The sequence below is a fragment of the Sciurus vulgaris genome (assembly GCF_902686455.1).
Source record: "Sciurus vulgaris genome assembly, chromosome: 3".
Taxonomy (NCBI): Eukaryota; Metazoa; Chordata; class Mammalia; order Rodentia; family Sciuridae; genus Sciurus; species Sciurus vulgaris.
The window spans coordinates 74,425,041-74,452,897 of NC_136463.1; the positions used below are offsets into that span (position 1 = coordinate 74,425,041).

The 27,857-nt window shown below is 49.5% G+C and overlaps 1 protein-coding gene across 19 annotated transcripts in view; it reads left to right on the plus strand.

Annotated features, from left to right (window-relative positions):
* Window positions 1-24,527, plus strand: part of BIN1 (bridging integrator 1) — a 68,083-nt gene extending 43,556 nt beyond the window's left edge. For 2 of the 19 annotated variants that reach the window (XM_079134135.1, XM_079134137.1), the window contains 10 exons: window positions 10-92; window positions 3,491-3,638; window positions 4,990-5,118; window positions 8,341-8,448; window positions 8,876-8,899; window positions 9,877-9,984; window positions 10,908-10,997; window positions 11,234-11,344; window positions 11,623-11,724; window positions 13,351-24,527. In XM_079134135.1, coding sequence (XP_078990261.1) covers window positions 10-92; window positions 3,491-3,638; window positions 4,990-5,118; window positions 8,341-8,448; window positions 8,876-8,899; window positions 9,877-9,984; window positions 10,908-10,997; window positions 11,234-11,344; window positions 11,623-11,724; window positions 13,351-13,458 — 1,011 coding nt within the window. In that variant the 3' untranslated portion in view covers window positions 13,459-24,527. Of the gene's footprint in view, window positions 1-9; window positions 93-1,810; window positions 1,856-3,490; window positions 3,639-4,989; window positions 5,119-8,340; window positions 8,449-8,875; window positions 8,900-9,876; window positions 9,985-10,907; window positions 10,998-11,233; window positions 11,345-11,622; window positions 11,725-13,350 lie in introns of all 19 variants that reach the window. The other 17 variants (XM_079134138.1, XM_079134125.1, XM_079134141.1 and 14 more) reach the window with 11 other exon arrangements.
* Window positions 24,528-27,857: the final 3,330 nt, after the last annotated feature.

Sequence of the window (27,857 nt, forward strand, 5' to 3'; positions counted from 1 at the left end):
CCCCCACAGCTCAACCAGAACCTCAACGACGTGCTGGTCAGCCTGGAGAAGCAGCACGGGAGCAACACCTTCGCAGTCAAGGCCCAGCCCAGGTGTGTGCGCAGGTGGGGAGGCTGTGATTGGCCTGGGTTCCAGTACAGCTGACTCGCACAGCAGGCAGCTCCTTGCTGTGACCTTAGGTGCCTTTCCTGGTCCCCTGAGGTTTTGGCCCTGGACTCTGGGGACCTTCCTTGCCTGGCCTGCTGGTAACAGGGCAGCAGGTGAGGGCAGTTTGGCTGCTCCCCTGGTTGTGTTGTTGTGTTCAGGAGGAAGGAGCATCACTGGAAGACCGCAGGTTCCTGAGCCTGGGGCTTCCCTCCTCATTTGTCACACAGGGACAGTCAGGGTAGTGGAGCAGCCCCTGCTCAGCTTTGGGGGACAGGACTGAATGGTTCCTGGGGTGCGACTTTGGAGGGCAAGCCCGACTCCAGAGTAGGGCGGTGCCGCTGCCTTCCCCTCTGTGGCTGATGTGAAAGTCCCCAAGCCTGGGTACTGGCATGCCACACTCTGCATAGTCTCCTCTCCTGTCCTCTGCAGGCCTCTCAGTGGGCCAGGTGCCCAGGAGGTCTCTGTTTCCTGAGGGAGGCCACCGGGGGAGGGGAAAGGCCCTCTGCCTTTGGCTGGGGAGTGGAACAACAGCAAGTCTGAGGTTTTCCTCCCTTTCTGTGTGTGTGTGTGTGTGTGTGTGTGTGTGTGTGTGTGTGTGTGGAGAGAGAGAGAGAGAGAGAGAGAGAGAGAAAATGTATATCAGTGTGTGCGAGTTTAAGTGTGTACAAAAGTATATATGAATGTGTGGGTGAGATTGTGAGAGTGAGCAGATGGGTGTGTTTGAGAACATGAGTGTATAAATGCACATGAATGTGTATGAGTGTGTGTGAGTGAATGTATGAGCACGTGAGTGTTACATATGAGTGCATGTGAATGTGTGTGAGTGCGATAGTGTGTATGAGTGTGAGTGTGTGTGTGAATGTATGAGTGCCTGTGAGTGTGTGTAGGGGTGTACTTGTGAGAGTGATATATATCTCTGAGTGTGTGTATGTGTGTGTGTATGTGCCCACGCACATGTCATGGCACTTGCAGAGAACCCCAGTGAGCCTCACTTTCTGCACCTGTGGAAAGGGGTGATTGCATGTGCTTTGTGGATGCCTGGGGTGCTGCTAGTGACTGGATTTCCCCTCCTTCTTCCCTGAAAAAATGTGTGACCTCGAGAGTGCCCCACAGGTGCCTAGAGGTAGCAGGAGAGGTGTGGACAGTGAGGAGAGGGTGGGGTAAAGGCCACGAGGTGGGGCTGAGGTCACTGGGAGGGCACCTGCCAGCGGTGGAGGGACAGGTGGGTGGTACTCAGGGCAGGTGAGGCAGTGGCAAGTGTGACTGTCCTGGGTGGTGCAGGAAGCCCCCTTGGGAAGGGCACTGGAGGTAGGAAAGTGGAGACTTGGGACCCAACTTTCTACCCAGCTGGCCCATGGCGTAGCCCTCCTCTTCAGGGCTACGCACTGCCCAGTTCACCCCTTCTTGGCACTCCTGTGGCCTGGGCCCTGCCAGCATCCCTGGTGCACCTGGCAGGTGCTGAGATTCGACCAGGGCACCTAGGGCTGACAACAGGCCCAAGGACCATCCAGGCCTCTCCTGGCCTCCAGGAGGTCAGGGAAGGCTTTTGCCCCTTCACCCTCCTCTGAGTGGAAAGGTTGGTGAAGAGGGCAGAGGAATGGGCTTCCCTCCGCATCTGGCATTTCCCCAAAATGAAGGCTTCCATGTCCCATCGTCCCCACAGAAAGAAAACTAAACTGTTCTCCCGGTTGCGCAGAAAGAAGAACAGGTACCGGCAGCCAGTGCTGTGCTGGGGGCCTCCGAGCCCGCACCCGGCCACACCGTGCATGCGCCTTGTGCCCTGCTGCGAGGGCGCCACTAACCCCTAACCTGCCCCGTGTGCTGTGCTGCCCCAGGGGACTGGGTTGTGCTGTGCGTGTGTTGGGAGGGGACAAAGGGCCGTGGGAGCTGTCAGGTAGGAAGGAGGAGAGTGCAGGGTGGCAGTCCGAGGATGTGGCCCTGGCTGCCTGGCCACTTACAGGTAGAAAAGGTAGCATGGGAGGCCTGGGAAGGCTCAAGAAGGCTCAGGAAGGGGACACTGCAGCACACTTTTTTTTTTTTAATTACACGTGTATACTCTATTTTATGTTAATAGATATTCCTTAAGGAGTTAAATACATTTCCATAAAACAAATTCAAAACAACAAGACAATATCAGATATGTCCCTCACATTGTCCCCAAGCCCCCATCAGATGACTTGGTCTGTCTACATCTGTACTGGCCAGCACAGTAAGCACTTGACATGTGGCTAGGGTGATGGAGGATTTGTGCTTGTAATGTTAATTAATTTAAATTAAATAACTCCCCGTGGCTGGTGGATACTGTGTTGGATGGTGCTGTTCTAGAACATCCTTATGCAAGTACAAATAGAGAATTTTATCCTTCACATCCAATGGCTTCTGTGCACACCTCTGCCCACTGGTGTTACTGTGTGGACACTGTGGCCCAGGACCTTCCCCTCTGCCATGAAGTCATGCCGGGCTTCCAGAGGTTTCCGACGTTTCTCCAGGAAGTGTGATAAGGCTGGCACATTGAGCTGAGGGGACTGTGGGATCCATGGTCTGGAGACAGTGAGGGTATCGTGGGTGGACTGATGGATTGCAGTGAGTAGAGGTGGGCAGCCTGTGGGGCAGGCTGGGGAGGGCATCCCCACCCCCTGATCAGAGGGTCTGCTGTGTAGTTGGCGGGGGGGACTCACTTTGCCTCTAGGATGTCTGGCTTGCTCATGCTGTGGATCTTGGACACCATCGGCATAGGCCAGGGTAGAGCCCAGTGATACCTGTGGAGTGGTGGGCAGTTCCAGGGACCTTCTGTGTCTCTAAGGGGTCACAGACCTCCAGTCTAGAGTCCCAGCTGGTGCAGCTGCTGCCTCCAAGGCAGACCCTCGCTGTGAACTCCTGCAGGTGCATGCCCAGGACCTTTTCTTACCTCACATTCTCTCAGAGACACACACACACAACTTCATATTCTCATACACCCACACACATGCATACACATTTCCACACGTGGATACATGGGGACATGCAGGCAATGCATGTGTATATACTGTGACATGTGGAACCCTGTGAACATTGAGGCATGCATGTACACTTACTCTCACACCTGGATCCACTGGGACATGCAGGCACATGTATGTACATACATGGCTCCATGGAGATACACAAGCACACACGTATGCATGCACATGAACCCACAGGGACCTGTAGGCCCACGAGTACACACAATTCCATATGTGGATCCATGGGGACAGGCACTCAGGCATCCTTATACATACACTGTGTACCCAACCCTCCACATCTGCTCATCCCCTCTCATGCTGTGGCCACCCTACATTGCCCTCCATTTCTTATCCTGCCTTCATAGTGACAATGCCCCTGCCAAAGGGAACAAGAGCCCTTCGCCTCCACCAGATGGCTCCCCTGCGGCCACCCCTGAGATCAGAGTGAACCATGAGCCAGAGCCAGCCAGCGGGGCCACACCCGGGGCCTCCATCCCCAAGTCCCCGTCTCAGGTAGGCACAATGACTCAGCGGCCTGTTCCCTCCCTTTCTTTCTCTTCCTCCTATGTTGCTGTCTTCCCCTCTCCCTCCTCCTCCATTCCCTGCCGGGACCTGGACAGGTTTGGAGCCAGAGGTTTTGCCCAAAGGGGGCCTGGGCCTGGGCCTTGTTGTCCTTGGACCCCACCCAGCCAAGACTGGCCCAATGGCCCTGGTCCGCCCCAGATCTGTGACTGTGACTGTCCCTTCCCTGTGTTCCTACGTGCCCTTTCCCCCACTGCAGGGCCTTCCCTTTCTCCCTGGCTCTTTTGGCATTGTCTCCTTGACTTCCTTTCCATCTTCCTTCTGTCTCCAGATAGGTGCTCAGGTGCCCTCAACCTCCACAGTCTCGGAAGTCTCTTCTCTCACTGTCAGGGGTTTGAAGAAGGAGCCCCACCAGGTGGCCTTGTGGGATCATTAAAAGGGCAGAAAGAGGAAGGACTCAGCGAGGGAGCGTGGGAAGTCCAGCAGCATAGAGCCTGGTCTTCTGGACTGTGCTGTCTGCACACCCACTCTGCCCCACCAGCAGGGGGCAGGGAGCTGGCAGCCAGGTGGGGTCGAACAAGAAGAAACCTCTTGGTTCTACGCTGTACCCTATTCAATGGGCAGTTAGGATAATGATGCCAGGAGTAGGGACAAGTGCCCACGCCTGAATGGCGCTTCTGCTGGGCTGGACACTGTACCAGTGCTTTCTGTGTTTTCATTCACTGAATCCTTCCAGCTGCCCTGGGCAGTGGAGACTAATAGCACCAGTAGTCAACAAAGGAGGAAGCCTGGGCTTGGGGATCGTGTGGCCTGCACAAGTTCCCTTGCCTCATGGGCAGGTGTATGGCCCCTGCGGGGTTTGGCTCCATGCTGGCTTCTCTAGGGACAGACTGAGGCTGAGCTGGGTCCCTCCCTGTGCAGCCCTGGGCCCAGGGAGATGGAAGAGTGAGCCATGGGCGGGCAGGGGTGGACAGGGGAGGTGGCCTGGGCTGTCTCAGCCATAAGCTCTGGTATGAGCTCAGGTCCCGGGGGCCTGGGCAGTCACTCTTACCTTCGTTTGCCTTCTCCTTTGCTTCCTCTTTCTCTTTTCTCCCCTCTCCTCTTTCTTCTTTCTTTCTGCACAGCATTTCTGGACTTCTGCCTTGGTCTCCCCCCTGGGGGTGACCTGCCATCCTGGTGTCTGGGTCTGGAGGCAGTGACTCTTGATCGATCTCATTTTCCTCATTTGCCTGGGAGGGGCCGGGGCTTGGGGTGTGACTAACCGTGGCTTTGTCTCTGTCTCTCCCGGACCCCCACGCTCTGCTCTGCCTCCTGCGCTGCCCCCTCGCCGGCGGACCCACAGCTCCGGAAAGGTCCACCAGTCCCTCCGCCCCCCAAACACACCCCGTCCAAGGAGGTCAAGCAGGAGCAGATCCTCAGCCTGTTTGATGACACGTTTGTCCCTGAGATCAGCGTGACCACCCCCTCCCAGGTCAGCCGCGGCCGCCGCGGCCCAGTCTTCTCCTTCTCTGGCTCTCCGGGAGCGTGCATGAGCTTCATCCTCCACCCCATGCCCTGTGCGTCTGTCTCCAGAGCCAGGAGCCTGGCTGTTGCCTGCCCTCCCTCTTCCATCCGTCCATCCCTCGCACCTCCGTCATTCCTCCATCATCTCCATCGTCCATCTCTGAGCATGTCCTGTGGCCAGAGGCAGGGTACAGAGGTGAAAGCTGACCCCTCGCTGCTGTTGGTCGGCTCTGCTGATGGCTTCAGAGTGCAGCCGATGCTATAATGGCGAGTGTAGAGGGCTTGTGGCAGCCGGGGAGGGCTTCCTGGAGCAGGTGACCGTTGCTTGGTGGCTACTCACAGAAAGAGAGCCTTAGGTAAAGACAGGGGAAAGGCCAGGAGGGATGAGAGAGGGACTTACTGTAGCCAGAATGATGGCAGTGGGAGTTGCTGGCCAGAGCAGTTGGGCACCCTAGAGTGGCCCTGGCATGGAGACTTTGGCTTCCAGGGCTGCTGCTTGTAAATGCCCTAACGGGCATGTAATGCCCCTCCATGTATGAACGGGAGGAGGGCTTAGCAGGGAGGTGTTGCAATGGTGGAAACACCTCTTGTTGGCACCAGATTGGGCTGACACATTATCAGATCAACTCAGGGGCAGCCCACGGAGGGTTTCTTGCTAGAGGCTGGCTCCCCTGGTCTCATAGCCTCCTTTCTGCAGGGCCTCACCTTTGGTGGAAGTGGCTAGACCAGATTGTAGAGGACTTAGCCACAGACTGTGGAGGACTTAGCGATAGTGCCATGGGGTTTCTTGGGCCTGCCTGAAGCTCTGCCAAGGGTCTCTAGACTCTGCTTCCAGCAGGCTCCTTTGCACAAGCCCAGAAGCCTGGAGGAGAGGGGCATGGTCGGGGGCGTTGAGCATGGGGAGGGGCAGTTGGAATTGAAGAACGGTGGTTCCAGGTTGGCACCAGGGAACTTGAAACCCAAGACTGCTCCTGCTAGGTGGCTCTGTAATGCGATGCCAGAGGCCCAGGAAGCATACAAGCCCCTCTCTGTGGGAAGGAGGTGCAGGGAGGTAGGAATAGCAATGGAAGCCCTCCTCTAAGCATGACTGTGACCAGGGAGTTGTGGACATGCTGGCCAGCATGTTTTCAGATGAGGGAGACAGATGACATGAGAGCTAGGAAATACTAACCAGGTAGTGCCAACCACTTCCTGCAGGACATCCTTTGGTTTTTAAACACCCTCTAGGAAGGGGCATTGCCCCATTTAGGAGGTGAGGGACCAGCAGGCCTGATTTACAGCCTGTCTAGTAGCCCTGTGCTACGACAGGGAAGGGGGACCTGGCTAAGAGGGGGCTAGAGACTGCCCATACCCAGATTATGACTCTGTCTCTGTCCCCCCATGTGTCTGCATGTATTCTTTGCCACCCCTTGTGCCCATCTCCAGGGAGGTAGGGCTGCCAGTCTGCTCTGGGGTGGGACAACTGTCCACCTTGGGTATTGCTGCATGGGGCAGGGGTGGGTTTGTCCCCATCCATGATGCATGTGCTACCAGGGCTTCTCTGCTGTGATATGGTGAGTAGCCTGTCCCTGCAAGGAAGGACCCTCAGTCATGCATGGTGGTGAGGTGGGGGCGTCACTTGCCAGGAGCAGAACAGCAAGGTGGTCAATACTCTGGTGGATGACCCTCCCCTTGGAGCACCAGGGGAACTGCTGTCTGGACTTAGCCAACTAATGTGAGAAGGAAGTGAGGGTGTTCAAGAAGCAGGGTGGGGCCTGGGGAGAGATGCTGGTCTCCTGCTGGTGGGAGGTGTCTGGAGGCTTTGTGTCAGGACACACAGTGTCCTGAGTACTCAGTCCCCAGAGATGGCTGGGCTGTGAGGTGGGGCAGTAGCATCACCAACTCAGGCCCTCAGATGGGACTGGACCTGAAGGAGAGTCAGCTGCTGGGGGTAGGCCTGGGACCCCCTGGTTCTGGGAGTCGGTCCATTCAGCCTGCTCCCTGACCCTGTGCATGGCTGACTTGGAAGGCCTAATGCTGGGGACAGCTGGCTGCAAGTGTTCTCAGGACTGTGGAGGCCTCTCTGGGGAACCAGTGCCCATGCTTCAGGTCTCAGGTCCTTGATGGAGGCTCTGTGGAGACACAGGCCCGGAGAGCACTCCCTTTTAGTGCTGGGTGCCTGTCAAGAGTGTGTAGAGCCAGGAAGTTGGCTGGCCTGGGCTCGTTGGGCTGGGAACCCTCCCAGTATTCCATGAGGGCTGAGGAGGGCCAGAACCCTGAGCCACATCCTCTTTGGACCTGGACAAAGTCTTCTCTGGTCCTAAAAGAAGGAAATCCCACCTATAAGATGAGGGCTGCAGACTGTCAAGTCCTTTCTTAAAAGTGGCCTGCCCTCTGAGTGCTGGTGCTTTTCCAGCCACCCCACCAACCTCAGAGGGCTCTCTGCAGCCGGTCAGTTCCACCATTGAAGGGCCCTCCCCTGGAGCCTCTGGGAAAGACTCTTCTTCCTGTGGTGCTATGGCCTAGCATACAGTGGGACTTCTCCCTTGGGGCCGTGCTTATTCTTCTATGTTGCTGGACCCACTGAACAGGGGTCTGGTGGTGGCTGCAGGGGTGGAGTCTAGCTGAAATGCAGGTTTCCCAGGTGGATCTGAAACCCTTAACACTGGAGACCCCACCTTAAAGATTGACCCCTGAGGCTATGTGGGCTGGCTTAACCCTTTTTCCATCCCTGCAGTTGGTTGGTAGATGACACAAAGGGCCACTTGACTGGGGCCCAGGGAAGGGTAGTATAAAACCCCCAACCATGGGCCCTCCAGGTTGGGGAGACTGAGGGTGATCCTGTCCAGCTGGGCTGTGGCCTGGGGCAGCTCTTGTGCGGTGGAGCTTTTGCAGGAAGAGGAGTAGCACAAGAAGCTGCCCCACCCAGCTGATGGAGATGGAGCAGTCTGGGGCCTGGCCTTGGTCTTGCAAGGTTTCTGCCCCATGGTGGGGCAGCTGCTGATGTCCAGTGCTGGGCACTAGGTGTTGTCTTTGTGTGAGGAGAGCCTGTGCCAGATCCTGTGGGTATTGCTCCTTAATATATGTGTGTGTGAGGTGGATGGGGAGGAGTCTGGGATGTGTGTCTGCATTCGCCTGCAGTATGTACCTGTGGTGAGAATTCTCAGCTTGCCACTAACTACCTTCCTCTTCTGCTGCCGCTGCTGCCAAGTTCGAGGCCCCGGGGCCTTTCTCTGAGCAGGCCAGTCTGCTGGATCTGGACTTTGACCCTCTCCCACCTGTGGCAAGCCCTGTGAAGGCGCCCACACCCTCTGGTCAGGTTGGTTTTGCCCACTACTGCCTGGGGGCCCACCAGCCTCCAGGGCTCTATGGCCACATAGGCACAAGCCATATCACCAGGCCCTCTTCCCACTCACTGCTCTGTCCTTCACCTTGTTTCCTGACCTGCAGGTCTTGTCACTTCTTTAGGTGCAGGGCAGAAAACAGACCCAGGCTAGCCATCAGACAACCCTTGAGGGTCGTTAAATACTTCCTGCAACTTCCGGTTCATCTCAGCGCGCTGCCCCTTCTGGCAGCCACTCCCTGGTCCGGGTTATGGCAGCTGCAGACCTCAGAGCCCAGCCCTGTGCCACCCCTGAGCCTGCTGTACCCAAGGGCCCCAGGGTGGAGGTCTCTGTGGATTGCTTGCGCTCCTGTCTCTAACCTCTGTGCTAACTCTGTCCTTCTTCCCACACTGCTGCGCTCAGTCAATTCCGTGGGACCTCTGGGAGGTAAGCTGTTTGCTGTGCGCCTGGTCCCTGGGGAGCTGCTTCTTGGTGTGTGCCCAGGCCCACTCACCTCCTCCTCCACCTGGCCTCTTCACAGGTGCACACACCTGGCACACTCATGCACACGCAGCACACAGAGACCTGTGCTCGCATGCACAGGGAGCCACTGAGGCTGCTTCTTTAGCCGACGGCTGCTTCTCCCAGCCATCGTCACAGGAACTCCTTGGTTTAACTGGAGAGGAGGGTCCTCCATGGCATGACATTCTCAGGGCCTGTGAGTGTTTACCCGTAGACAAGAAGTCAGGTGGTCATCTAGGATGGACTGGGTTCTTTATGGTGGCTGGAGACCTGTGAGGCAGGAGGGCCTTAGGTTGGAGGGCTCTTTCTGGCAGTGGGGGAGGGCAGGTCTGGTCTTCTGAGAACAGGGTCACGGGCCAGCTCACTTGGGACAGGTGCCACCCTTCAGCTTATAGCTCAAGTCCAGCGAGGGCTTGGAATGTGCCCCATGACTGGTGGAGGTTGAGCCAGAATTCCCAATGGGCTTGCTCCTTGAGACCTCCTGACACAAGCTGAGGGCCTGGCAGGAGCAAGTGGATGTGGCATGGTTGTGCTCTGGGGTCACATGCCCCAGTGCTGCTCCTTGGAATTCCATTAGAGCATTTCACTTGAGCAGCCAGAGAAAGCAAGCCTGGTGTGAATGGGCAGGGCCGTTTTGATGTGTGGATTTCTGTGGATGCTGAACTGTAGGTTACCATCCCACCTGACTGTCGCCTTGACAACAGCAGAAATAAGGAAGTGGGAGAGAGGTGATCTGTTGAGCTATGGCTAGAAGGCCTTAAGCCCCCACACTTTCCTGCCAACATTGGCCACTCATGATAGTCTTCTCTTGTCTCGTGCCCCTACCCAACATTTTTCCCACCTGGCCTCCCTACTCCTCCTTTTCCCACCCACCCTGTTCTCTCCTGGTGGCCTGTCACTAGCCCACAGAGAGTCCAGCTGGCAGCCTGCCTTCCGGGGAGCCTAGTGCTGCTGAGGGCACATTTGCTGTGTCCTGGCCCAGCCAGACGGCCGAGCTGGGGTCTGCCCAAGTAAGTGTCTGCCCATCCCCCACCCTGTCCAGCTCGTCCCCATCTCTGGGGTTACAGCATGGATGAAGAGGCCAGAGGTGGGGGTGCAGGATAGACCAGGACACTGTGGGCCTGAGGGTGAGGATGGTGCCCTGAGCCAGGAGGCCCCAGGACAGGGTCACTAGGGGGTGTAGGGTGTACATGGCTGGAGTCACATCTGCTCCTCCCACTTGCCCATCCCAGTGCAGGGCCCCCTGTGAGTTGGAGAGGAAGTACCATTTTAGAGCACCTACCAATTTACATCAGGCACTTTCCAGAATTTTCTCACTTAATCTTCATTATGATCTTGTCAGCCAGACACTTCCTCTTTTTCCAGGTGAGGAAGAAGAGGCTAAAGGGGGTTGAGAAGCTTGGTTTCAGGCTAGGAAGTGTCTAAGTCTGTGTTGATCCAGATCAGCCCAGTTGCAGTGCCCTTTCTGGGGGCTGCTGGGGCACCCCTGACCATGATTCAGTGTACATGGCTGCCACCCCTGCCTGTTGTGAGCCGTGTTCATGTGGGGACAGGAACATGATGCAGGCACTGCCTGGTCAGCTGGCAGGCAGAGTGGGCAGGAGGAAGCTGGGACTTGGTGAAATCTCAAAGGGCAAGGTCTGTGAGGCACCGTTGTGGGTGGCATCCAGGGCCCTGTACCAAGCTTCTCCATGTACGTCACCTGCTGTTCCTGCGGCTGCCAGCACCTTCTCTTCAGCGTCCTCCTGTGTCTGGGGTCTACCTGTTCTGCAGGGGCTCCCGGATTATTCCTGGCAGTTCTAGAAATGGAGACCAGCCAGGCTAATTTCCCTGGCCTTCCCACTCAGGTGCTGCCCTCCCATGGCCTGTTTCCTGTGTCCTGGCCGCAGCATCTTGTCCTGTGTCTGACCCCTTGCCGGCATTTATGTTGCAGCCAGCAGAGGCCTTGGAGGTGGCGGGTGGGACCCAACCTGCGCCTGGAGCCCAGGAGCCTGGGGAGACGGCGGCAAGTGAAGCAGCCTCCGTAAGATGGCAGGGACCAAAGCCCTGCTTTTCTTTCTGCTCTATCCACCGCCTGTCTGTCTACCTGCCTGCCCGTGGCTCCCTTGTGCTACTTGCCCCATAGGTAGCGGTTCCTGTTGAGGAGCCTGGGGGCAGGCTGGTCTGGCGTGAGGCGGAGACACCTCTCCTTCCCACCCTGGTGGCCCTTGTCCTTCCTGCACCACTGCCCTGCTCAGCTAACCTGTGTCCTGTTCCCAGAGCTCTCTTCCGGCTGTGGTGGTGGAAACATTCTCAGCAACTGTGAATGGCACTGTGGAAGGCAGCAGTGGGGCGGGGCGTTTGGATCTTCCCCCGGGCTTCATGTTCAAGGTGAGCCCAGGCTAGCAGACCCAGCCACTGTTCCACAGTGCACTGGGTGCCGGGGGGGAGGGGGTGGGAGGGTGCGGGGGTGTCATCCTCTTATACAGTCAAACCCTAGGCAGCATAGACTTACTGTCATATGAGCCCTGCTATGCCACTTCAACCCACTAAATGGCCTCTGAGCCCCACATCAGCACTTCACAGGGGTTCACTTTACAAAGCCTTCTGCCCTGTGCTGGGCTGGAGGGGGACCACAGGGTCCTGACATGCTCTCCCAAATTCTGCAGGTGCAGGCCCAGCACGACTACACGGCCACTGACACAGATGAGCTGCAGCTCAAGGCTGGCGACGTGGTACTGGTGATCCCCTTTCAGAACCCTGAGGAACAGGTGAGTGGATGCTACCTCCCAAACTCCTGGAGGTGTGTTGGGGGTGGGGGGGAAGTGCAGTGACAGAGATGGCCAGCAGGGGGCAGCAGAGGCTCACTGTCTTGTGGTCCAGGATGCCATCAGTTTCTTCTCCCCTTTCTCTAAAGCCCTTTTCTCTCATCCTAGTTTCTTTCTCTGTCCTGTTCTATCCCTTTTGTCCCTCACCCACTGGCCTCTCCCTGCCCCTACCTCTCCTTATCTTTCAGCTACTCAGGGTCCTCTCCCTCTCTTTTTCTTCAGACGCCACATCTTCCTCTTCTCAGGCTCTGTCAGCTGTTTCTTTCTTCCCTTCTTCTCCCTCCTTACCTGCCCCACCCCCCGACCTGCCTTCCTCTCAAAACAGGATCCCTCTTGCTCAGGTCCCTGCCCGCAGGTGTCCTCTCTGCAGTAGACAGAGCAATGGCCGAGCACTGGCCTCTTTCTGGGCTCATGTCTACCCTGCTGTTGCCCTCCAGGCTGACCTGCTCTGTTCATGCCGAACCACCATTTTCTCAGCTGTGTCCACATCTGGGTCTCACCCCAGATGCCTTCCAGACCCTTCTGCCTCTGTGGCTTCTCATATTAGTTCATCTCAAACAGAGGACCTTAGGTTGGCCCTAAGTGCATCCCTCCTAGGTTTGGACCAGCTGATTTGCTCAGGTGGCCAAGGGCTCTCAGAAGGACTTCACTTTTGGTGTAAGTGAGTCTTTGTGGGGTGTCGGTAGTGCCCATGGGGACATCTGGCCTTTGCCTTTAGTTTCAGCACTGAGAACCTGCTGGCAGGGCACAGGGAGACTGGGCCTAAACCTACTGATTCTTCCTAAGCCCCCAGGTCTCCACTAACTTCTCAAGGGTGCCTGCCCTCGCTGGGTGGAATTTCAAGGAGAATCCTGAACCCTAACCCACAGGAAAGTTTTGTTCAGGGGCAGCTGGAGTGGGCTCAGATAAGACAGATAACAACACAAAGGTAAATCACAAAGATCCAGGAAGTCCCCAGGCATAGTCCAGCTGCAGGGAAAGCATGGCCCAGCTGTGGGCAGGGGTGGACAGTCACTCAGTTTCAGGATAGTCCCTGTGCAGAAGACCCCTACTGGTGTCAGTTTTCAAGCACAGGACAAGTTGGAAATGAAGCACTTAATAGGGTGGACTGGGGACCTTCTGAAGCTTTTAACTGGTCAGTGTTTCTAGAGCCTTCCAGTTCTGTTTATAGAAATATGAAGCCTGGAAGGAGTGCTTCTGTCTTCCTCAGGGACAGGTCCTCTGTGGGCACCAGGTGGTAGGAAGCCCTGGGACTAGGACTGGGGGTATTGTTCAGTGTGTTCAGATCAGTGCCATAGTCAGGCTGCCTTAAGAGTGAGAGCAACTCAACTAAAGCAGGCACAGGTTTAACCCTATACCCACCTGATGAGGGCAGGCTGGCTCCTGTGGGCTGGGTATGGGCCTCAGGAAGAAGCATCAGGAAGCACTTTCAAGGTGGGCTTGGCAGATAGAGAGGTAAAGAAGAGCAGGAAGAGGGACCATCTTCCAGCAGATTCCAGCAGGGCTGTGTTGGGTTCTGTGCCCTCTGTCCCTCATCCCTGTGTGATGTGGGTGCTCTCCTTGCACCAGGATGAAGGCTGGCTCATGGGTGTAAAGGAGAGTGACTGGAACCAGCACAAGGAGTTGGAAAAATGCCGGGGCGTCTTCCCTGAGAACTTCACGGAACGGGTGCAGTGATGGAGGAGTTCCTACAGTCCTCTGGGCGTGTGAAGAACACCATTTCCCCCCTGAAAAATGTGTGTTTCTTTTTTTTTCTTCTTCTTTTCTGTTTTTGTTTTTAAACTTTTGAAATGCAAAGGGAAATCGAGAGATGAGAGACCTAAGCCGGAAGGTATTCTCCCAGATTAGGTTGTTCTCCAAAAAGCCCAATCCTGGCCAGTCTGGTGGAATTTGCCAGTGTTTCTGAAGCTGCTGTGGTCCCTAGTTGAGTTCCTGGCGCCCCTGTCTGTGCCCGCATGTGTGCCTGGCTGCAGGGCGGGCTGGGAGCCGCCAAGCCACCGCCACGCTTGCCTGAAGCTTCAGCCACGTCACCTGGGCAGGGGTCTTCTTTACCTGGCAGCTGCTGTGGGTAGGTGCAGACACCAGCCCTGCCTGGCCCTGCCCCGCAGACCATCTGTGTGCTGTTTGAAAATAAACCTTAGTGTTCAAACAAAACGAAACAAAGAACAAAAAAACCTGACAAAAATGCTCAAAAAATGCCTGTGTGTTTATTTTACCACCCCACCCATCATCTGTATCAGGACTCCAGGAGTCCACAGAGAGAAAAACCAAGACCCTGCTGGTGAATGGGAGTCTGAGAGTTTGGTCCAGACCATGGGGAAGGCCTGAGTCTGGAGGACTAGGAAGGCCCGGGTCCAGGCCACACTTGGCTGGCCTGGCTTCACCCTCTTGTGGCCCACACTGAGTCCAGCCCCAGCTCCTCAGCTCCATCAGTGATGTGCGCCAGTCTGAGCAGCCCAGAAAGATGACACACAACTGTGACCTGGCCTTCCCAGGAGCTGAGGGAGTTGTGCCTGTGACCCAGCCTGGACTTGCAGATGGAAAGAACTTGTCTTCACAAAAATCTGCACTGATAGTAAAAGCTGGTGATTGAGGTGACTGAGAATCTGAGTTTTATTTTAGAGTTAGACTCTCTGGACTTTGCTTTAGGAACGTCCTTGCTATTGGCCCTGACTTGTCCTGTGGGTGACAGATAGTGCTGAATCTGCCATCCACAACTTCCTTGAGCAGTAGAAGTTACAGCGGCAGGAAACAGAGGGCTCCTTTCTAGACACCCCTCCTTTGAAAGCTTTTGCTTTTTCTGCCTCCTTGCCTCCTTCCCTCCCTCACTCCTCCACTCTTTCCATGTTGACAGCTTTTTTCCCTTGGTCAAGCTGGATTTGGTGCCCAGACCTGGCCAGTTCCACTGCTTCTGAATCTGGGATGTGTGTACCCTGGGCTGTATGAGGGGTGTGCCACCAGGGTAGCAACATGAGGGATCTTCACTTTTATTTCAGTGTGAAAATTGAAAACATAATCCTTGAAAACATCTAGGAGAAAGAATTTGCATTAGGTTTATGACAATATGAGACTCAAAGATAGGTCAGATGATAACTTTATTGCCCCTGACCCTCAAGGGAGTTCTGCCCCTTGCGGTTGGGATAGTTTGGCAAGAAAGCCCTGGTCGGGGCCTGCAGGGCGCTGCGCAGGGGAGCAGGTAGGTCTCCAGAGACAGTGCCCAGAGCAAGCATCCAGCAAGGCCCACATTCACAGCTCCCCTTGAGCCTTAACTGGGCTGTGTGTTGGGGTGGCACTAGATTCCTGTCAGGGAAATTTGGAGCCAGGCAGCCTGAACAAGAGATCAGGGAGGTGAAGAGCTGGGCAGAGAACTGAGCTGAGGCCAGGTTGGAATGGAGGAAATGAGCAAGAGGCAGGTGAGGGTGTGAGCCAGTTTTTACACCTGGCACCTGGACACGCACTGCCTAGAGGGTTTGTCAAACCTGGCTTGATTTGGGTTGATGGGTGGCCAAGGATACCTGGTCCCTGGGCAGGGCTCCTGGCTTTCACAAGGGGTAGGCCAGGGTAGGTTCTGGGAGCTACACTGAGGCTGGAGGCTCTTGCAGACTTTGTGCTTTTGGGGGGCCAGGCGAGGGGTTTGGAAGGAGCCTACCTCAGGCAGTCCTCTTCTCTGGCTCCCCTTTGGCCTCCAACAGCCAGGAGAGTGGTGGGTAAGATGGTGACAGTGCAGAGCTGGGATTGGACAGAGCAAGGCCTAGGCAGATGGGTCAAATGTGTGTGGGTGCCCTGGGGGCCTGCAATATTTCAGGTGCCTGAGGAAGGAACAGGACCCACATGGAGGCAGTCCTAAGGCTTCCTGGCAGGTGTGGGCCTGTCATGGTATCTGTGAAAGTCTTTAGAAAACTGATTTACTAATTTATTACTTCTCTGTGTTATGAACCAAGTTGCTGATGGGAAGCAGGATTAGTCCATGTGGACCTTGGCAGCTGGAATCATAATACACACTTTAGGGTGATAGAACACTTGCTTAACATGCGTGAGGGTGTGGGTTCAATCCCCAGTACTGCAAAAATACATGTATATAACATATACACATTGTCAGTGTGAATGGCCCAAATGACCCCGTGGTCTAGGTCATGGGCTCTGCACAAAGGGCCCCTGAAGTGTCTCAGAAGTCTCTATCCCAGCTCAGGGAACTCCCCCTGGTCTCTTTACCTTCCTTTTAGCTCCTAAGGCATCTGTAGTGGTAGGACACTGCCCCAGGCACACCATATGGCCTTTTGCTTCCCATCCTTGGTTGGATTTGGTAACCATGGTTTTAGGTTCCTCTGGCTGGAGACCTTTTTGGCCCTGCCTCTGGGAATTTAAGTATCCTTACCACCCCCCCACCCCCACCCCCAAACCAGGCTTCCTGAAGGGAGGCCAAGCATTGGGTTCATTTGCTCAAAAGCCTTGACTGGGCACCCTTGTGTCTAGGTATGTGGGCACTCAGGCCTTCCATAATTCTCTTGGTTCCCTGTCCTCTGGTGTCAGCTTCATCTTGGGACTGGTCTCCTGGGGTTCTGGTTTGATGTCTGCACACTTCCTTACCAGAAACCCCCAGCACATCTTTGTTTCATTGGCCTGATCTGTGTCAGGTCCTCAGTCCTGAACCAATGACTGTGGCTGGAGGTGAGACCTGCAGACAGGTCCAAGACAAATAGGGCCTGGAGCTGCAGGTGGGCAGGTTAGGTGAGGCAGGGGTGAACCACTGAGCAAAAAATGGCTTCCGAGGAGAAGGGGCAGTGAATTCTAGGAGCTCAGACCCATGTATGTCCACTCCACAGTGGCATCTAGGAAGGGCATGAAACCAGGGAACTTAAGTGGGCATATAAACTATGAATGAGTGTGTATGTGAGTATGTCTGTATTGGACTTCCCCGCCTCCAGAGTCAAAGCCAAAATAAACCCCTCTTTTTTATAAACTACCCAGATGCACATATTTATCAAAGCAATAGGAAATGAAATAAGACACAGGATTTCTAGGAGTCTGGGACATTGGGGCCTGTCTCAGGCAGGGAGCAGCAAGTGTAATAGGCAAGTCAGGGACATGGGGTTGGCTGAGTTGGAGAAACCTGGGGAGTCCAAGCTCTTGCTGTGGAGCCTGAAGTTCAGGAGAGAGATAGGTCAGGGAAGAGATGAGTGGACCCAGCCTGATAGGAATAGGAAGGAGGACTCAGGGAAGAGTCATTAAGAGGAGGGAGATGTTTTGAGGGCAGGTACTGATAAGGTGCTGCTGAATTCCTGCCCTTAGGAAGAGCTCCCTTCTCAAGAAGACCTTTGGCCAAAGGAAAGGGGACATGGTCAAGATGGTGGCCTTCCCAGCCTGCTTTTGGGTCCTTGGGGCTCCACAGGCAGGGAATGCTGAGGGCCCTTCAGAGACAGGCAGGCTGCTGCTATGAGATTCCAGGTCCAGACTCTGATTATGCAGGAGGGCAGACCACTGAGGAAAGACCCTTTCAGTGTAATTAAAAAGGATAATTAATGAGGAGCATGGGAGCTGCCTTCCTGACAGCCCCTGATGAGATGAGGATGTAGGCTGGTAGAGGGAGAAGGAGAGATGGGACATTTTTTCTTCTCCCAAATAGCCAAGGTCAAAGATGGCTGTGGAGTCTTGCTAAAGGCTAGGCTTTGACCTCCAGGGTGGGTAGAGACTGCCAGTCAACCCTAGGCATTTATCTCATATCCCCAATGTGCCCTGCCCATGTGAAATGCTATGGGTGGGCAGGCAGGAGCCATGGCTTTTTCTTAAAGATGACAGGCTCATGGTGGGCCAAGGCCCACACACAGAAACCATCTCAGGGTTCTTTCTTCTGGGAGCTTGATAACATTACCACGTTCTTATTTTGGTACATCAAGAGGACACACGGTTTCCATAGAGCAGTCTTGGAATGGGATGAGAAGTTTCTGGAACTCATCCTCCATTATAAGCTGATGACCCAAATCTATGGCTTCAGGGCAGTGTTCCTGCCCATCAGTGATGGGCATCTTCCTTCTTGCCATGGGCACAAACCTAACGTTCCTTGGACTCTTCCTTTTTCCTTCCCTTGGGCAGATGTTAAGTGCTCACTCCTCACTCCCTCCTTTTTCTTAACAGTGATGTTGTTTAGGGAACCAATATTCTTCCTTAAAACCTCATTATTCTAGCTTTACTTGCAGCTATGGGTAGCTTTATGACAGAGTCCTGGCAAATGAGATGAGGATTGGCATCCCTTCTCAAGTAAGAAGTCAAAACCTTGCTAAGAGAATGCTGCCTGGAGAGAGGACTGGAGGTACTGCAGCCATTTTGTATGCAAGGCCACATGCAGAGGCCATAAAAAGCATCTCACTGAGGATGGCAGAAGTCAAAGGTGGAGGGATGGCATTACAGAATGTCTAGTTCAACCTGAGGGCTGACCTTCTGACACGTTTGTGTGAAACGAACAAATAATTTGTGGGGGTTCTCTTACTTGAAGCCTTCCTAATTACTCCCTTGTCCTTTCCTCATGTCCCCTGACTTGACTTCCTAGAGAGTTCTGCATCTGCTCCACCACCCCGATCCAGGCTTGCCATCCATTTCCTGTTGCACCCATTGGGGTCCTGCTGCCAGGGTTTTTCTGAAACTTATTTCTGATCTTAGCATGCCTGTGTTTGAACCTTTCAATAGTCTCCATTTCCTACACAAGTCCAAATCCCATAACTGAATCCTTCATGCTCTGGTCCCTAGGCACATTTTCTGCCACCCTCTGCCTTGTGTGGCCTATCCCAGTAACACTGGTGATCCTCATGCCACTGTGACTTCTTTGCCATGCTGTGGCTGAGCAGCCCTTGGGGAGTTCCCTCTCTCTCTCCCAGCTGACTCCCACTTCCCTGTACTGGACCCTGTGGGGAATGTCTTTGTCTTTAGTGCTCATCTGTCCATGAGGCATTTGCATCCTGAACACACAATGTTTGAACCTCCCGCCCCTCTGCCCCTCCTGCCTGGATGCTGACTTCCTGTGCGGCCTCCTGTACCCTGGCCAGGGTCTCAGCCCACTTCAGTGAGTGGGTGCTGGGCTCTGCTCCATTGGGTCCCTGCCATATGCTCACCCTCCACTTCCTGCAGAAGCCACAGGGCACTGTTTACTAAAACACATCTTTAAGTAGGGAGTTTGGATGACAAGATGTGTTATAATAAAATTGCTAAATTCTGCCTGCAGAGCCCTGGGGCACATCACCATAGGCTCATACTTGTTCAGATATTCTTTTGGAATGTTAGTTTTCCCAGTTTTGGCCCCCCTTCCCACCACCACTGCTTTCCTACATGCTAATCTTCCTCTGTTTTGTTTACGAAAATTATTTTAAAATCTTATTTATGTATATATTTTTATTGGTGCATTAAAATTACACATAATAGTGGAATTTGTTGTGACATTCTCATATAAGCACATAATATAACAGTATAATTTGGTCAATTTCATTTCCTATACTCACAGAATTTTGAGAGACCATGAGCTCTGGCAGCACAGATTAACATTTTAAGATGTGTGTCTATAATTTTTTAAGCCCAGAGAAAGCATTTGTCTTTCAAAATGAGGGTGTGTATGTGTGTCCTTGTTCTAACAAAAAGCTGCAGTTGTTCAGCACATTCTAGGATTTCTTGTCTGGGAAACATCTCCAGGCCCATGGCAGCAGTGTTGGTTGGATGCCATCCATGCTGAGGAATTGCCATCTTCTATCAGGAAATTCAATTTTCAAGTCGTAGGAAGAAAATAATTTCGATTTAAAAGTTGCTTAGCATTTGAAGTTGGGATAGATTGGATTAGGAGGAAGCCAAAAAAAAAAAAAAAAAAAAATTCCTCTAATGGAAATGAAATGTCATCTGTTGGGGGAAAAAAAAACTACCTTTAAAGAGCATGTTTGGTTCTGAAAGAGGATCTGGGTACCCCTGCCCCTGCAACCATGGCCTGGTTGGGGAAGTCAAAGGACCAGTTAGTCTGTTTGAAAGAAATGGTAATTCTGCCTTTGCCTGTGGGAGACAGATGGAGTGAGTATGGGGAGGAGAATCTGGAGGGAGAGACAGGGGTCCAGGAAGAGGCTGCAGGACCAGGCTGTGGAAGTGATGTATCCTGGCAGCAAACACGGGCTGTGTGCAGGACACTGAAGACTGATGCTCAGTTTGAAGTTGGCTCTCGTTCTGTGCTGGGCTGAAAAATTCCTTCATTCACTGTAAATCTTGAGTGTGTCAATGAGGAGATGGGAACAAGGGGCTGACTCCATGCTGGAGCTGACCCAAAGCAGAGAAGGACTGATTTGTAGAGAGGAGAGCATTTGCTGAGAGCAAATGGTCACACCACCATCTCCCAGCCCCTTGCTTGGCAAAGCTTCAGAGATAGGAGGGCAGGAAGTAAAATGTTCACAGTATGAGAATTTTGTTATGAATAAGACCTTTTTACTTGGGAGAAAAGAAGAACATGATTTTGGAAGGCACAGGGCCCAGGGCCAATGACAAAGCAGGTATTTGGGCTGTACTCAGGCACTTGGAAATAAGTGTTGGGGTGGCTCACAGCTGGGCTTTGGAGTGAGAAGCATCTAGACTTTATGATGTGACATTGTCTTGAGCTGCAGTTTCATGTCCTATAACTCACAGGGTTGTTGGGTTTATTAAGAAATAATAAAATGCAAATTTTTAAAAGGTAAAATCAAACATATATGTATATGCCATTCAAATAGAATAGCTTTATATTTTGTTTTGCTTCTTTTGGGTTCTGAGACCGAGGCTCCTGTGCATGCTAAGCATGTGTTCTACCACTGAGCTACACCCCTGGTGCCAAGGTTCACATTTTATTTATCTAATTAAGGAGGAACCAGTAAGGTGCTACAGGTTGTTTAAAGGTGAACTGAATTTATAGAGATTTGCATTCCCAGGGGACAAGTTTCATGTGCACTGCCTTGTTTAGGAATTACATACAACACCAAGTAGAGGAGGTACCTATAATCCCAGCAACCCTGTGGGACCTGACACTGTCTCTACAGATTGGCAGGATGGCTCATGTCCCCATGGAATCAGGCAACACCCAGGGTCCACTAGACAACATCTAGAATTCAATCAAAGGGATACTAGGGAGTTTTTTTTTGCCCATTTAAAAACCTCTCACCATTGTTTTAGACAGAGTTCCCATTTTGTCACAGGATCATAATTAAAATTTATCCTAGATCACAAAACGAAGAGTCTCATTAGGTTTGGCCTGATTCCTTAGGTGGGTGCAGCAAGAAAGTGTGTGACTCTGCAGGCCTCTGCGAGTCTGTTTTCAAGTTTAGAGAGCTGTGCAGTGTGCATGACTGCCCGGCCCTGGACAAGCTATTCTGGATGTTTGCATGAGGAATTTCAGCTTGGATTTTTGGTTACAGTTTTGGTATTGGAAATGAAATCTTCGATGATTTCCTCTCTTTTCAAAGTTCCCCAAATTAAATGAAGCTCCTGGCCTGCAGAAAGCTATCTTCTTTGCCACCTGTGAGACAGTCAGGAGTATTCTTCCTTGAGGGTTCTGTGGCATTGATTCAGCATATAAAGTGGCTTTATAATGAGAATCCTTCTCAATATGATATACTAAATATGGCCCTTATGTGAAGTGCAATTATATACTAGTGAAAAGGATAGTTGCTTATTGGACCTATGAAAGTAACTATATTTCTATGAAAAAAGTTAAGGAGACTAAGTGAATTTCTGAATTTGGGGAGTCAGTGAGAATCTGATATCACTGAATTGAGCTTTATTTATTTATTTGTTTATCTATTTATTTATTTATTATTTATTTTTGGTGGTACTGGGGATTGAACCCAGGGCCTCCTGCATAGTAGGCAACTGTTCTGCCACTGAACTACATATCCCCCAAAATATTTCTTTTCAGTTGACAAAAGCAGTCCGTTGTAGGTTAAGAAGGAGGAGAAAGGGCTTCTTCCCAGACCAATAATTGAAAGAACACTGAAATGACATCAGCAATATTCCCAAAATATAACCACACTGAAGTTGCTTTGCCCACTCCTATTGAGGTCAATTCTTATTCTCTGGATCCTGGGCAATAGGCTGCTTTCAGGAAGCTGCTCCTCTGAACTGAGGGAACCTGGAATCCTGGCTCCACTTGTCTGAAAGTTACCTGGGAGAGGAGAGCACCATGGTCTGTCTGCATGAGGTGATTTATCCGAGCCCCTTGCAGGAGCACTCCTGCGCCCTTGTTGCTGAAGATAGGGCATCTGGTCTGCAGTTGATGGCAGAGCTTGCAGATGAACAACACAGCAAACACAAGTTGACTTGTAGATGATAAGAATGGTGGTTAATTTACAACAGCAACCAATAGCCCAAAAATGCAGGAGAGTAAAATTCTCTATTGGGGAATAACTATTTCATAAGAGTTTTGATCAATGTTTCCTTCAGGGTAAAACCGCTTATAGATGAGGGCACTGACAAGCCTTCAGGGCCTTCCCAGAAAGCATGTGATGAATGAAATGTTTCTATAAATGACATTTTACTGATACAAACTTGAGCTAGGGGAGGCTGAACATTTCTTTGGATGTGACAATTCTTCCCATGCAGACCTGATTAAGGAATAACAAACGTAAGAACTTCTAAGCATCGTTCTTGCTCTTGTTTTATAAGGGCAAAGAGAAGATCTTTGTGAATTTTCAGGGGCCCTCTAGGAAGTTTCTAAGAATGTTTTCATTAAGGATAAAATGTTTCATTTTAGTATTTCTAGATTCAAGATCTGAGCTCAGGAAGAAAAAAATCAAAAGAGTTATTAGAGAATATGGGCTCTCGGTTCAGAGGGCATCCTGAGAGTCCAGAAACAAGGCTTGCTCATCCTTTGGTGACAATAACAGGTTCTAAAGTGAACGTAGATGGCAGCATAATTTTTAAGAACTTCACTTTCATAAGCAAGTGTGTGTATGTGTATATGTGTGTGTGTATGTGTGTGTTTTAATAATCAAAGATGTAATAAAATCAGTATAAAGCTGTTTTGTGAGTTTCTTTTTTTCCTGCTGTTACCAAAGACCTGTCAAGAACAATTTTAAAGGAGAAAAAGTTTATTTGGGGACTCATAGTTTTAGAGGTCTCAGTCCACAGACAGCTGGCTCCATTCCTTCAGGCTTGAAGTAAGGCAGAAAATCATGGCAGAAGGGTGTAGCAGAGGAAAGCAGCTGGGAATATGGTACCAGGAAGCAGAGAGAGAGAGATTCCCCTCATCACAGACAAAATATATACTCTAAAGGCAGACCCCCCAATGACCCACCTCATCCAGCCACATCCTACCTGCCTATAGTAGGTCCAGTTAATTTCTATCCATGGATTAATGCACTCATTAGGCTAAGACTCTCATAACCTGATCATTTCACCACTAAACTTTCTTGCACTGTCTCACACATGAGATTCTGGGGGACACTTCATATATCTAACCCATAACAAATGCACTGAAATTTCTGTGGTAAGACACAGACTCTGCAAGTATGGGCAAACTTCACGGATGGTAAAGAACAAACTTTTGTACTATAATCAGTAATCAGTAAGTCAAACAGCAAGCCCTTCAAAGAGAGTGAACTTTGCTGAAAGCTTAACGTATTTCATGGTCTCTTTTCAGACCCAGATGTTATAAACCAAGGTAAATAAAATTCACTTTTCCTTTCTTTTCCCTTCTCCTTCACTGAATTATATTCTGGAACTAAACTACTCTTGCCTTATAGAACAAAAGCCTGTATGTGATTGTATTTCTTTGTCTCCATTTCTTTGTGTACAGCATCAACCACCTATATGATGGTTGCTTTATCTAAAGTCACCAACTTTTCTTTCACAGAAAAAACTGGGAAAGTGGGCAGAAGATTGGGACCTGCCTACCAAGCATTTCTGTAGACTCCAGAGTGCATGAATACACATGTTCCCCAGTCACACATGCTTTTCATGTCTTATAGCAGCAAACGCTAATGCCTTTATCAACATGACTCTAAATGAAAATAGTATATAGAAATAAGCAGCAAAACTATACACACTTAAAATAATGCTAGTAATCTGTACTGTATCTTACCTAGAACTTTACCTATGTATTCACTGATTATCCATTAATTAGCTACATATTCATTCAAGGTTTTAAGTAACCTAAAGATTTGGAAAATTTATTTAATCTGATATGCTACAAAACAGATTTATAAGTTTATCTGAATGATGATTCAATTTAAAGTAAACACCAATTTAAAAGTATCTTAAACATAACATTACATAAGTGTAATGTTAACTTCTTGGTCAGTATATTATTTAGGAAGTTCAAATTAAATGTTCTCTTTCATAAGAGTTCAAGCCAAGTAAAATATGTATTTTATTATACTTAATTACTAATAAAGAGAGGTTCCATTTGTTTTCTAAAAGTTATAAGCTATTTTATTTCTTTATTCATTTTAATATATTTAAATTTTAATTGACATAATTTATTTGGTATGATGTGAAGTTTCAATATGTGTATACGATGTCTAATGTCTAATGATCAGATTAGAAAAACTGGCACATCCATCACCTTGAACACTGTGTGGCTTTTTATTATTTTATTTTTTTGGTGCTGGGGTTTGAACCCAGAGCCTCATACTTTCTAAGCATGCACTCTACACCCCCAACTATCTTTGTTTTTAAAACTAAAATTATTGTGAATCTAATTTGCTAGAGATCTATCTTAATTATGTGAACTTGGATTTATTAAATATTTCTTCACTGATTCTGTATGACTATGTTTTTTTCTCAAAGTCTAGCACACACTTACTAGAAATCAGGACTATTAGATTTATATAAGTACCTTTTTCCTGTAAACTAAACAGAACAGAGTACCTTTGATTTAGAAAACAATAATCTGATTTATTAACATATTTCCCACTCATATGCCAAGTGGCCAAGGTCCTTATTAAAGACTCACAGACATTTGGATCACAGGTACATAGGAGAATTTTGGCTTTGGCTCTGCAACTTCTGCCAAAACTAAACACAGAAACACACAAACTTTTATGTCTTAGGTTCACAGTGTTCTTCCCAGTTGGACACTAAATTCTTAATCTACTTGAGCACAAAATAGACAAACAAGAAAGGACTAACAAACTGGATTTTCTGTTGTTTCTCATTCAAGTGGGACTAGATCCCTACCATCCATCTGCAGACACTACCAAATGGTCAGACCATAGAGTCAATTTCCCAACCATTGTTGCCAAGAATGAAGAATAACTTATCAGTCATGCATGAACCAGAAATAAAACATAAACACAAATTCAATTAACATTAGAGAGAAACGACCTATTGGAAGGGTCATTTTTAGAAAGGTAGAATCCTTACTCTCATGTAAATACAAATGAATGAATTTTAAAGATTGTAATTAACTTTCATTTAGCAAGGGGGCCAGTTCAAATATTTATATTTATATGCTCCATTGGATAAAATCCATTTGCATTGCTATGGATACCTTTTATGTTAAGTGAACAGAACACATTTGCATCAACATCAGTCCTCCAAAAGTTAATTTCTGCCTCTGCAGAGTTGACAGATCGCACAGGTAAAGGAAATCAAGGGTGCTGGATGCAGTGCTGCACTCCTGTAATCCCAGTGGCTCAAAAGACTGAGGCAAGAGGATTGCAAATTCCAAGCCAACCTCAGCAACTCAGCGAGGCCCTAAGTAGCAACTTAAGGCCTCTAAATAAAATATATTTCTCTAAATAAAATATAAAAAAGAGTTAGGAATGTGGTTCAGGGTTAAGCACCCCTGGGTTCAATCCCCAGGACCAAAAAAAGAAGAAGAAAAAAAAAAGGTCAAAGATGAGTGCTCCCATAGAATCAGACAGTTCTCAGAGGGTCCTCTGGGCAACAGTCAGAATTCCATTGCAAGAATAACCTTGCCATTTTTTTTCCTATTGAAAAATATTTTTACAGGGAGTGCATTTGTCATAGAATAAAGGCCAGATAAATGGCAACTACGTTGTTAAACCCAGTGACTAGGAGTGATCAGTAGCTTAACAATATTTTTTCAGACAGGAGGATGCCATGGTACCAGGATGCTGTGTAGAGGTGGCTTGGCTTCTTTGAGCTGACTTCTTTCTTTCTGGGGAAAGAGACAGAAAGTATTGATGGGGGGCAGCATTAGGGATGTGGTGACGGTAGAGCAGGATATCTGCCAAGAACACAGGCTTGCCACTTCCTGCAGGGAGGTATGTTCTGATTTTTCTGAAAAGTTGTATGGAATGGTTTCAAATAAAATTGAGGGGGTTTTGCCATAATGAATAATTAGCACTTATGATGAATGAATGAATGCTATAATGATTTTTTAAGTGATTAATTTTTTTCTTATTGCAGAAATGATTTAAAATTTCTTAACAACCAGAATGGCACAGGAAGTGATAATCAAGCTCCAAGTGACCAAAGAAAATAGATACAAGCTGTGAGCCCCTTAGTTATATATGGCCAGATCAATTTTTTTTTCCTGTAAATTTCAACTTGCTCCTTACAGAAAAATCAGAAAATGCCCCCAGTGAAGACAGTGTCACTTATGCATATTATGGTAACTTACACATATTATTTGAGATCTTTGTGTATATCTATTTTACTACTTTTATATTTTTCAAACATGGATTCACACCCTTCTACTTGGCAGTTAAAGTAAGTATGTCAACATCAGCTATGTGATATCTGAAACATCTTAAGTCTGACAATCTTCTGTGAGCTATGTGGATCTACCATCCTTCACTGCTCTTATCTATTGGACTCATATGCTCTTTCTGGTTTTAATTATTATAAACTTCATATTTATAACTTGTTCTTTGTTTATATCTTTATTTATTTCCTTAGGATAAGTTTCCCAAAATAGGATTTCTGGGTCAAAGAACGTGCACTTAAAAAAAAGTCTTATTTTAAGATGGTTCTAGATGAATGGAAAAATTATGAAGACAGTACAGAAAGTTCCACACGCCCTGCATCCAGGTTCCCTTACTATTAACATCTTACATTAGTATGGAGCATTTGTTACAACCAATAAACTCATATTATTATACAAGATACATAATCTATGTTATTATGAATTGAAGTCTATACTTTATTCAGATTTTCTTAGTTTCCCTCAGTGTCCTTTTTCCTGTCCCATGATCCCATCCAGGATCCCACATTACCTTGAGTCATCATATCTCCCAGACTCCTCTGGACTGAGATCTTTTCTCTTACTTTCCTTGCTTCTGTTGATCTTGATGATATTGAGGTATCAGATATTTCATAGAAAGTTCCTTAACTGGGATGCATCTGATGTTTTTCTCACAATTAGATGGGGGTTTTGCATTTTGGAGTGGAAGACCACAGAGGTAGAGTGACATTTCCATTGCCTTGCATCAAGGGTACTGTCAACATGACTTTTCACTCTTGGCATTGACCAACAACTGGCTGAAGCAGTGTTTAAAGTTACCCTCTCTATTCTCTGGAAGAAAGTCACTGTGTGCAGCCCACACTTAAGGGGTTGGGATAATGTTCCATCTTCCTGGGGAAAAGAATTACATGAAGTATTTAGACTGTGCCTGCAAGGGAAGTTAGTCTGTACTCCCCTGTTTATATATTTATTTATTCAACTGTTCTTTAACATCAAATGAACTCAGGGCTATTAACTTTATATTCTATGTTAAAATTCAACACTATTTTATTTTCTTGTCCAAATTGTTCCTGCTTTTGTCCATAGAATTTCTTTCATTTGGCTCCTGTGTCCCTTGACACACCCCTGTCACTGTGGGATACATTTGTTTTTGAGCACTCTCTTACTTTCTGGCACTACACAATCCTCCAGGGTAATCTCATATATTTTCTGTCCCATTCCTAGAACTAGTCATTTCTCCAAAGCCCAGCACACATTTTTAAAGGCTTTTTTTTTTTTTGATACTTATTGCCAGATTCTCCATTAGAAAGCTCACGCAGTTTAAAATCCAGGCAGCCAGGCAAGTGCTTATTCCTCATTACACTGCAATGCTCCTTGGGTCCTTTTAATAATTAGTGACTTTCTCTAATTTTTAAAAGTTTATTAGCCATTTATAATT